This window comes from Rhagoletis pomonella, unplaced genomic scaffold, assembly GCF_013731165.1.
Source record: "Rhagoletis pomonella isolate Grant_MI unplaced genomic scaffold, Rhpom_1.0 Rhpom_scaffold_00001, whole genome shotgun sequence".
Taxonomy (NCBI): domain Eukaryota; kingdom Metazoa; phylum Arthropoda; class Insecta; order Diptera; family Tephritidae; genus Rhagoletis; species Rhagoletis pomonella.
This window is the reverse complement of record NW_023458555.1, coordinates 54,660,137-54,672,274: the sequence shown is the minus strand read 5'-3', so window position 1 is coordinate 54,672,274 and position 12,138 is coordinate 54,660,137. Positions and strand designations below refer to the sequence as shown.

Here is a 12,138-nt window from a genome sequence, read left to right as displayed (position 1 = left end):
GGAAGCTGAAGGCATCGACGTGGACAAATACGACTTCCAGGGTAAATCCGACGATGCATCCGCAAAGCACGAACAGAAGGATGAGGCTGCCTGTTCGTCGAAGGATGTGCAGCAGACATCCGGGAAGGTTGAAGAACAGCAAAAGTCTCCAAGTTCATCAACAGCTATGGACATGAACACGTTATTGGCTGCCATGTCACAGATGTCATCTCAGATGCAAACACAGTTGTCAGATATTTCGTCGCAGCTACAGGCACAGAAGACACACGTATCACAGTTGCTGGAAGTCCAGGATGCAAAGATTACACAACTGCAGGAGAATTTGGCTAGAGATAACGAACAAATCAAGGATAGACAGGATAAAGTCGAGGCTAAGGTAGAAGAGTTGGAAGGTCGCCTCCGAGATATGCAGTTGAATCGCCCCCCTTCTTCGACCAGCGCGCCCAAGGTAAAGACTCCATCCTTTGACGGCACGATTGCTTTCCAAGTCTTTAAGCTCCAGTTTGAGAAGACAGCTATAGCAAATCACTGGAGCATGGAGGATAAATCCGCTGCACTGTTCGTTGCATTAAAAGGACCTGCAGCGGAAATCTTGCAGACTATTCCTGATTGTGAAAGGAACAGTTACGATGCGTTAATGGGTGCAGTGGAAAGACGTTATAGTAGCGAGCACAGGAGACAGATTTACCAGATGGAGCTGGAGAATCGCTGCCAGAAATCTAACGAGACTCTACAAGAATTCGCCTCCGAGGTTGAAAGGTTGGCTCATTTGGCAATTGGAGATGCATCTGGTGAGCACCTCGAAAGAGTAAAAATCCAGAGGTCCATCAACGGAATGCGAGACGTGTATACCAAGCGCGAGACGTATGCAAATCCAAAGCCAACATTTGCTGAAACGGTCTCGTATGCTCAGACACGTGAAACGGCAGCGCTCCTAAGTAGACCAGCCTACAAAGCCCATCGAGTAGAAGTGGAAACACCTGACGTGATGAACGAGATCCTGAAAACACTCAAGTCGATGGCAGGGAAGAATACTCCTGGTGCAACCGAGAGGAAGGATGGTGCTAGAAAATGTTTTAGTTGCGGAAAACCAGGCCACTTAGCCAGCGATTGCAGCGCAAGTTCCAGTGGGCTCAACCATTCAGCAGGACGCAAACGCAGGGCTGAGGGAGACGAATCCAACTCAAATCAGTCGTTAAACTAAAACGTGCCAGCAGGAAGGGCCGCGTGCTGGCTCCAGAAGTTGAAGGGCCCATAATCTCCGTCTCACAAATTGGCCGGAATGCGAGCAACCTCACTATTGGTGGATGTGTGAATGGGCAGGAGCGAGTGCTGACAGTGGATACTGGAGCGTCACATTCCATTATTCGACCTGATGTGACTACTTTTTATGTGAAGCCACTACCTGGAGCAAAGCTGCAGACTGCAACTGGTGAGCGAACCCAAGTGTTAGGAGAAGTACTATGCGAGGTAATAATCGACGGGTTGGCCTCGTACACGAAGTTTATTGTCGCAGACATCGTGGATGAAGTCATCATCGGCGTGGAAGATTGACCTCCAGGGAATGATCCTAACCTATGGCGACAGGAAAGTGCCACTTAGGGTTGGTTACGACAACCAGTGCTTCAGCAGACGGTTGGTCTTAGAGGAAGTGCCGAAGATTCCACCAGAAACAGAAGCGGTTAGTTGGGCGGAGGTTGGCAGTGATGGAGACGGAGTGGTTTCATCAGGAGAAGGAAGCGGTTCACTGATACAGGAAAAGCGTGACGGTTCCGCTAGCTCAGTGAAGAAGAGGTCGCAACAAGGAAGTGGTCATGGCGAGCCAGGCAGTGTTTCCGGCAGGAGGAAAGCCACTGAACCACGTTGCAATGGTGATACGCCGGTGGCCGGAAATGGAAGCGGCTGTGGTAGCAGTAGGCGCGGTTTGAAGTGTCCTGAAAAAGGTGGTCGGCAAAAGCGAGCAGTTAAGCCGGAAGTCAAGGTTGAGATTGTACATGTCCGGTCAATGAAGCTAGCAGCTGCGGACGAGCGAGATACGAAACGACGGCGGGAGTTTCAGCGTAAGGATCCGGATGTAACAAGATGTGCTGAAGGCAGTGCAGCACGAAGGCGGGAGTCAGGGTGTCATGGACAGATGATGCGGCATAGATCTGGCGAAAAGGGTGCCCATGAGAAGAGACATGGTCTGGTCACCACCAGTGGCCGGCAGAAGCACGACCATGTGAGATGGTGCACCACCGGAGATAAGCTGGAAGCAATGTCCATTAACGCATTGAGCCGAGAAGAGCTACAGGAAGGTGATTCGGTGTTGCTGCACATGCCGCAGCAGAAGAAAAGCTTCAACTCCAAGCAAAGACGTGACTGGAAAGATTCGAAGATTGACAAGCGGCTGAGGGACGCAGTGCATCAAATCCAGACAATGGGGAGACCGAGGACCAAGATGAAAGTGGTCCACTTGAAAAGACTTGCAGCGGTTGGAGTGGCAAGTGTGTCTGATCGGGACGATCAGACTTAGGTGGAGGGCAGTGTGGCGAATACTGCGGCAACACAAAGCGAACAACGAGAAATAGGCAGAATGTTCGAGGAATGACGTAGAATGTTCCACAAAGAGAAACGTCAAGTTGGATGAACACTGCGAACAGCGAGAGAAAGAGAATGAGCGATAAACTTCAGAACGTTCTAGAGTTGCCATAAGTGCCAGCGCAGGTATATAAGGGCGCCGCCACCGCGAGGTGAGTTAGTTATGAGTTACAAGTCAGCAAGCTACAAGTAAAGTAAGCAGAGAAGCGAGTTGCGAATAAGCAAGCTATAAGTTTAATTATGTTACCAAGTTTAGTTAAGCGCTGTTATTGCTTTAACAAGTATTGTGAAGTGTTTTTACTGTATTAGCGAGTATTGTAAATTGCTTATTGTACAATAAAGTTAATTGTACTACAATTTGGTCATCGATTGCATATATTTAACAATCCAGCGATACGAACCGAGAGATTTGGGAAATCCGGACGAGGTTTCAAGGATAATCGTAACAATATGTATTTTGTTTTCGCTTTCGGTACACAAATGTCAAATTTCAGGTATTCTTCGCTCAAGGAGGAAGAAGGAAAGAAAATTCCAACACTCTTACTTTCGCATTCACTCGTAAGGAGTTTTGACATATGTGTACCGAGGCGAATTAAAGCAGCTGTTCTAACAGCACCACCTTATATGAATTCGCCTTGCTACCCCGCAAACATATTCTGAGCGTTCAGAATATATGAGTCCGAAAGGAGTCCTAGGTGGGTAAGAAATATGAGTTTCAAAAACAAAAAATTTTTTACCCTTATATGAATCTTTTAGGATTCATATATGATCCAAGTTATGAGCCAGCACCTTGTGCGAATATAAAAACAATAAAGATTTGAAATTTATATCTAAACTTGTTCATACAGAAATTGAAAATAATTAGAAAACAAAAAATGAACAAAATTTAGCTGCAGCTGCTGCTATTGAATACATGTTGGAATGTGTATATGCACGTAAGTATGTATGTATGTTATTTGAAAGGAATTTTTGATGAATGCCTTAGCAAATATAAGCTTAGTATTCAGCTCTTAAGAAAACGGTCAAGAAAAAATTGCCATTATTTCGCGTGTGTGTCCAAGGAATTTTGTAATTTTTTATACCTCACAGCCTGTTGCCTCACTCTTTCCTCAAGAAATAATGGAACGGGCATATATTTCTGTTGCAAACCTGGGTTGCCTTGTGCTCTTTTTTCACAAAAAACTTTAGAAAATCGTAGTAGAAAGCGTACTAAATTTCTGAAGAATTGCGTACTGCCTTAAGGAAATTTGACTCAAGAAAATTTCTTAGCCATTTCTTGTACGTCATTTTATATGGAGTTTTTGCTTTTCTTAAGAGCTGGATACTAAGCTATAGTGAGTTCCATAAGACTCAAAGAATAACGTAAAATAAGAGTCCGATTGTAGTAATTTATGAGGCCGGTAAGTCTGAAAAAGAGTCTGAAATGATTCCTATATGAGGCCAAAAATGGTTTTAAAAGAGTCCAAAATGAGCCGTATATGAGGCCAACAAGAGTCCAATATGGCTCATATTGAGGCTCATTTGATATATGAATTTAAGCTCATATAAGTCGACATTGGGAGGAAGGGATACACCCTCATATCGGCCTCTTAAATGAGCTCATTATGAGCGTAATGGCTCCGAAATAGGACTCCTTAAAGACTCATTTGTGACTCCAAATGTTTTCTGGGTAAACATTTACAAACTTTGCGTTGGTTAAAAAGAGACAACTAAATAATGCCATCCCCGCAAACATATTCTGAGCGTTCAGAATATATGAGTCCGAAAGGTGTCCTAGGTAGGTAAAAACACGATTGAGAGAATACAGAGGTTGCGCCGATCTCGGACCGCTATTCCTCTCTTAACGAATTTGACAGAATCGTTGTTTGCATGACGTCACACTTGTGCAACTTGTTTACGTTTTCCTTGCAACATTTTTTCTTCTACCTCCATTCTTGCTCACGTTTTGGCATTTCTCTCTCGCAATTGCACCAGTGTGACGTCACACAAAAGTTATTCTCAAAAATCCTCTCTGATCGGCGCAATCTTGTATTCTATCATTCTTGGGTAAGAAATATGAGTTTCAAAAAAAAAAATGTTTTACTCTTATATGAATCTTTTAGGATTCATATATGAGCCAAGTTATGAGCCAGCACCTTGTGCCAATATAAAAACAATAAAGATTTGAAATTTATATCTAAACTTGTTTATACAGAAATTGAAAATAATTAGAAAACAAAAAATGAACAAAATTTAGCTTCAGCTGCTGCTATTGAATGCATGTTGGAATGTGTATATGCATGTAAGTATGTATGTATGTTATTTGCAAGGACTTTTTGCGGAATGCCTTTGCAAATATAGTGAGTTGAATAAGACTAAAAGAGCAACCTAAAATAAGAGTCCGAATGTAGCAATTTATGAGGCCGATAAGGGTCTCAAAAAGAGTCATATATGAGGCCAAAACTTGTTTTAAAAGAGTCCAAAATGAGCCGTATATGAGGCCAATAAGAGTCCAATATGACTCATATTGAGGCTCATTTGATGTATGAATTTAAGCTCATATAAGTCGACATTCGTAGGAAGGGAAACACACTCATATCGGACTCTTAAATGAGCTCATTATGAGCGTAATAGCTCCAAAATAGGACTCCTTAAAGACTCATTTATGACTCCAAATGTTTGCTGGGATAAGTCGGAGGAAGACGGAACACAAATGTTTACGGGCGTGTGTGAATCGGTAGCAAAGTTCTATGGGGAAAGCTGTTGAATAATATTTTTACTATGGTGAGACAGTTTTGCCAATCTGCTGTGTGAAATAAAATCTTTTTTGACAGCAGTAAATTTTTCATAACCGCAGATTTATGCGCAATAAACTATTACAAATTGAGTGAAATTAATATTTTAAGAAAACATCTACCATCATTGATTGCAGTTCATCAACTTAACCTTTTATTTTACGAAAAATTACACACAGCAGCAATCTTTGCAATTGTCAAAATTTTCTATGCATTTGTCAAAAATTTCACTAGCCCTATGGGCTACTGAAATTTTATTCACCTCAAACTTGTCAAAAATTTACTTGCCGCGAACTTTGTTACCGATTCACACACGCTCTACATCAGATTTTTCACACTGCCCTTTACAGGCTAACCTAATATTCACGCACGCGGGACTAGATTAAACTCTAGTACAGGACCACACTACGACGTAACCAACACTAGTAACCGAAATGGTCCAAATATATGAAAAAAATATGGTTACATTAACATTGCGATGTCATTGGACCTGACCACCTGTGGTCCAACGCAGCATAACACTGGACCACCTACGTAACCACACCTTTTGGACCATCGACGCGACTGCTTACACTGGACCACATACGTAACCACACCTTTTGGTCCATCGACGCGACTGCTTACACTAGACCACTTCTTAAAGTGTACCTACTGGACTATTATATCTGGTGGTTGCACTAGATCATGTTGTATTCTCATCTGATTAGACCATATTTTAGACTAATTACCTTGGATCATTCTTTGGTCTAATGACAATAGACCATTTAATGGTCATGTAAAATAAGAAAACCTTATATAAAATATAAAAACCTATTCCCATTACTTTTTTATAAATTTTATTTCATCGTTTGCTTGTATTTAATACAATTTTCACTCGTTTCTTTAACACTTTTATTTGATGTGTTCTATTGTTTAATCTACTTCAAATTCTGTAGTTTTTACATTAAATGTTTACCATTACCATTTTTCATAAAAATATTTTTATTTCTAAACTATAAACTATAGTTATTTCTTAAAAGCATATAATAATAGTAATGGTAATGTTCATCATATTGAGAGGCCCTAACTCATATTATTTTGAATTTCAGCTCTATGCAAAGTCGGTAGATTACTCACAAAAGACTTAATCGATTTTAAAAGCATCTACTACGTACATCAAAAATCTAGTTTCTGTGTTTATTAAAACCAGTGTATTGAAAAAAATCTCAACTGAAGATATTTAGTTTTTTTAAAGCTACTCCGTAAAGGAACAAAATTTGTTAGGTAGAGCCTTTCTATATTACGGTAACGATACGAAAGTTAGTACTTATTAATTATGTTTTTTCTTATTAATTGTTATTTTCATATTTGTCAAAAATATTTAATTACTTCATTTTATCATTGATGGCATTATATCATCTATATATGTATACATTTTTATTTGTAAAATTTTTAACTGTTTTTTATCTAAAAATTTATTAACATTTTTATTTATATATATTTTATACACTACACATTTATTGACATATTTTTAAGTTTGATTTACATAAAACCTTTAACATTTCTATTTAGTTTAGTTTTGTATTTATTAATTTTATTTTTATTATTATTGTTACTATTATTATTATTATTACTATTAATATTTTTGATTGTGTTGGTTATTATTAGTTTTTTTTATTATTATTTAATTTCTGTTGTAAACCTGGGTTGCCTTGCGCTCTTTTTTCACAAAAAACTTTAGAAAACCGTTGTTGGGTACCCTGTCACTAAACCGGTTCACAATTGCCAACCTTGACAGCTAAGCGGCCATCATTGATTTTTTGACATATGTAGATACTTACAAAAATTTGGCCTTTTTTGATTCAGCGCGTTAAGGAAAGCAGACGTACCAGCAAAATACAATTTTAAAACCAACGAAACAACTAACCAACAATTTTCAAGCGAACTTGTATCAGCAAACGATTTCTTATATATCAATAAATCTTATACAATTAAAACCAGTGAATTGCCTTTTCATCCAATAGTTACAAAGTTTTTAAAATTATCTGGTACGTCTGCCTGGGCATACAACAATTTATTGGTAAGACGAATCACGTACATAAATTGGGACGTGCAAAGAGGTTAACCACTAGTGAATGTCGGAGCCCGACAGGTATTTTCTGCGAAGTCGAGTAGTGGACAGGGCACACAGCACCGAAAGCGAATCGTCATTCGAGAGCACGATAATGGAGGAGTCAAGGCAGTCAACCTCGGCCGGCGGGGACCACATGAACGCCATTATCGTTACTTTAAATGCATTGAGGGCATCCGTCGAAGAACTGCGAAATAGCACGATGGAAAGCCAACGTGATATTATACGATTGCGCGAGGGCATGCAGCCGCCAAACGAAATTGGGCAAAGTGCAACATTGCAGCCAGCACAGGGCGAATCAAGCCAAATGGTCGTGCCAGCGACCGATTCGCAGGTGAAGTTGTATGATTTGCCAACATTTGGGAGCAATGCAGAAGAGTGGCCCCTCTTCTTCGCCAACTTTAACGACACAACAGAAGTATTTAGGTATAGCCACCGACAAAATCTTATGCGCCTGCAGAAGTGCCTGGTTGGGGCGGCCAAAGAAGCGGTAGCTTCACTACTTATTTACCCCGAGGATGTGCCGAACGTGCTAAACGAACTGCAGTTCAGATTCGGTAGACCCGACATCTTGGTAAAATGGCAGTTAAATAAATTGCAACAATTTCCGACAATACCCGAGCACAAACCTGAACAAATAGTACCTTTTTCTACTAGGGTGCGCAACGTAGTTGCATTTTTGAAATCGGCAAAGTGCCAGCAACATTTAGCAAACATCTCGCTTTTAGAGCAAATGATTTGTAAGTTGCCACAAAACAAGCAGTTTGACTGGGCAAAGCACGCTGTTGACATTAAACCATACCCGACCATCGAGGATTTTTCGAAGTGGCTTAGTGAGCTAGCAAGAGTTGTGTGTTTAATGCCGACAAGCAGTGCACACAGTCAGAAGCAGAATACATCTGCGAGCAATCCACGGCATGTAATGCACATCCAGGACGAAAGACCAACAGAGACGGTGGCATGTTCTCAGTGCGGCGGCGATCATTTAATCTCGAAGTGCGATAAGTTTAAGACGTTGGGTTCAAGCGAGATGGGAAGTTGTTAAGAGCCGGCAGTTGTGCTTTTCCTGCCTGCGCAAAGGCCATAGTACATCGAAATGTCGCTCCAAAAGATCGTGTGGTATAAATAGCTGCCAGCGGTACCACAATCAGTTGTTGCACAACGACGAAAGCCGACTAAATACATCACGGCAAATTACACAAGATGAAAACACTCAGCCACTGTTGAACTGTCGCCTTGTGCAAGCAGCAACTAAGCAGTTGTTTAAGATGCTACCGGTCAATATCTACGGACCTAATGGTAAGTTCGCAGTCCTGGCAATGTTCGACGAAGGTTCGGCAATAACGATCCTGGAAGAAGCCGTCGCCAAAAGGATTGGTGTTAAAGGGCAGTGTCATCCCCTCACACTGCAATGGTACGGTGATAGAGTGGTGACCGAGCAGTCATTTAAAGTAAGTCTAGAGATCGCGGGTTGCTCGAGCAACAAGAGGTTCACGCTGAGAGATGTGCGCACGGTGAAAAATCTAAATTTACCAGTACAGTCCTTTACAAAAGACGACTTCGAACATTTACGAGAATTGCCGCTACAAGATTACCCCAGCACGAAACCTGTCCTGCTCATTGGGCTGAATCAGGCACATCTAGGTGTTACCACAACCATAGTACAAGTTGACATAGGCAGTCCGCTAGCTGCCAAAACGTCATTGGGTTGGGTGGCATATGGTCCGACTAAGCTTGCGTCAACGTCAAGTCTGCGAGTACTCCACATGCGAGAATGGCAACATCTGCACCAACTGGTCTCGGACTACATCACAACGGACAACTACGGTTTTAATCCTGCATCAGTCAAGCTTGAGTCTGATGCCGATAAGCACGCCAAATCAATATTGGAGGCAACAACGCGAATAATAGGTAAGCGTTACGAAACTGGGCTTCTTTGGAAAATGTTTCCACCACACTTTCCGAGTAGCAGAGAAATGGCGGAACGGCGCTTGCTGTCGGTAGAAAGGCGCATGCATCAAGACGCAGAATTTGCTCTACGTTACAAGCAAGAAATGTCGAAATACGTGGCGAAAGGGTACGCCAGAAAGCTAACCAGCCAGGAAATCAGCGCGCCATATGCACAAGCCTGGTATCTACCTCATTTTGCTGTCTTTAACCCAAGCAAGTCCAGCAAACTCCGCATCGTCTTCGACGCCGCAGCTACAGTGAATAAGGTTTCACTGAACTCAGTCTTGTTAAAGGGCCCCGAGCAGGCACAGCCGCTCATACGCATACTATTGCAATTCCGCCAGGGCGAAATTGGCGTAGCAGCGGATATAAGAGAGATATTTTCGCAGGTTAAAGTACGACCGATGGACCAACATGCTCAGCGATATTTGTGGAGAGATGGAGACTCCAATCAACCGATCGAAGAATATATGATGACGTCGATGATCTTCGGGGCAGTTTGTTCGACTTGCATCGCAGAGCATGTTAAAAACAAAAACGCAGAAAGGTTCAGAATTCAGTTTCCCGAAGCAGCCTCCATTGTTATAAACAATCACTATGTCGATGACCTGGTGACTAGTTTTCACACGCCGGAGCACGCAATCAAAATTTGCAAACAGATAGTTGCCATCAATTCGGAAGCCGGGTTCGAATTGCGGAACTTCATCTCTAATTGCGGCTACATAGAGAAAGCCATGAACAAAACACCTCTAACGACAAGGGAGGTAATTAATATGGAACGCAACCAGACGGCTGATAAAGTACTTGGTATGTACTGGAATACCAGAGACGATACTTTCGAGTTCCATACAAAATTCCATCGCGTACCTCAGCCAGTGCTAGAGGGAATTCGCGCTCCGACAAAAAGAGAACTACTGGGCATAGTGATGGCAGTCTTCGACCCATTTGGGCTACTAGCGAACTTTTTGATAACTACGAAAATCATCATACAAGATACTTGGAGACTAGGCATTGGATGGGACGAGAAGTTAGATGCTGAATTGGCTGCAAGATGGTCCCGCTGGTGGAAGGAGTTCCCGAATATCAAAGAGTTTCAAGTACCAAGATACTACTCACCCAATATTTCGCACAGCAGCAGAATTGAGTTGCATATTTTCGCCGATGCCAGCCAGGCAGCCTTTGCAGCGGTGGGCTATTTCCGAGTGGTGTATGACAGTTCAGTTGACGTAACGTTCGTCATGGGTAAAACACGCACCGCGCCGAAGAGGCTTCTGTCTATACCACGACTTGAACTGCAAGCCGCAGTTCTAGGGACAAGGCTAAGTAAACTGCTTGTCCACAATCACGAATTTAAAATCAGTCGCGTTTTGTTTTGGAGCGACTCACAAACGGTCTTACAATGGGTCCACTCTTCAGAGAGAAAATACAAACCCTTCGTGGGCCATCGAATCTCTGAGATTGTAAGTGCAACTTCCCCTGAGCAGTGGCGCTGGGTACCCACAAACATCAACACTGCAGATGCCGCTACGCGGCCGCAAAATCCACCTAGGTTCGATAAAAACTGTCACTGGATTAAAGGCCCAGACTTCCTGAAGAACGATGAAGAGCATTGGCCGTCCACCATTATCGAGCGTTCCAGCGGACTTCTGGAAGAAGTTGAAACGAGTTATATACTATATTGTCAGGCAAGTAAAACTCTAATAGATTTTACTAAATTTAACTCATATTTAAAGCTGAAACGTACTGTCGCTTGGGTCATACGAGCCCAACTTTTATTCCGGAGGAAATCGGTGCCCGTTGACGTACATCCGTCGAAGACCTTAACTGCTGCTGAAATCGACCAGGCAGAGCGTATAGCGAGCAAACAGGTACAGCAAGAGTGCTTCGCAAGCGAGATCGAACAGCTTTCCTCATCACGCAAGTAACCCCGGCAAAGTGGTGTGTATGGCCTTACACCCTATCTAGACGAGGACGGCCTCTTGCGACTGAACGGTCGCATTGACGAGGCAACATGCCTACCATTCGACGCTCGCAGACCGATTCTGTTGCCGTCAAATCATGTTGTCGCAGCACTGATCGTCCAACACTACCACGAACAGAACCACCACCAGAATACGGCAGTCACAATCAACGCCGTAAGACAGAGATTCTGGATTCCGCACATAAAGACACTCTTAAAGAGGGTACAACGAAACTGTTTAAAATGCAAAATAAATAAAGCCAGCCCCGTCGCGACAATGATGGGACAACTTCCACCTGATCGCTTAACCCCGTATGTCCGCCCATTTTCGTATACTGGCGTTGACTTATTTGGACCGTTTAACGTTACAGTAGGGCGACGAAGGGAGAAAAGGTGTGGTGTCATCTTCACCTGCTTGACCGTGAGGGCAGCGCACATTGAGTTAGCCGAAAACCTCTCAACGGATGCGTTCATTCTGTGCCTACGGAATTTTATTAATCGTCGCGGCACCCCCGTGAGAATCAGGAGTGATAACGGCACGAATTTCATCGGTGCCCAAAAGGAGTTGAACGCTGAACAACTATTTGACATCGACCGCATACAAGCAGAGGCCGCAAATAGATATATAGATTGGAAATTTAATTGCCCGTCCAACCCCAGCGCTGGTGGCTGTTGGGAGCGGCTGATTAGAATCGTGAAGTCCTTGCTGAGTCATACGCTGCGTGAAGTGGCGCCGAGAGTCGACACCCTACAATCTGTACTCA

At 42.8% G+C, this 12,138-nt stretch overlaps 1 protein-coding gene across 1 annotated transcript; it reads left to right on the top strand.

Annotated features, from left to right (window-relative positions):
• Positions 1 to 8,732: 8,732 nt before the first annotated feature.
• On the top strand, positions 8,733 to 11,339 carry LOC118750502. The gene has a single exon (XM_036485239.1). It carries the CDS (start codon positions 8,733 to 8,735, stop codon positions 11,337 to 11,339), a length of 2,607 nt encoding a protein of 868 aa, XP_036341132.1.
• The last annotated feature ends 799 nt before the right edge of the window (positions 11,340 to 12,138 follow it).

What these genes read in the sequence shown, in the direction of transcription:
- LOC118750502 (XM_036485239.1), top strand. Translation starts at nt 8,733, where the DNA reads ATGCTACCGGTCAATATCTACGGACCTAATGGTAAGTTCGCAGTCCTG.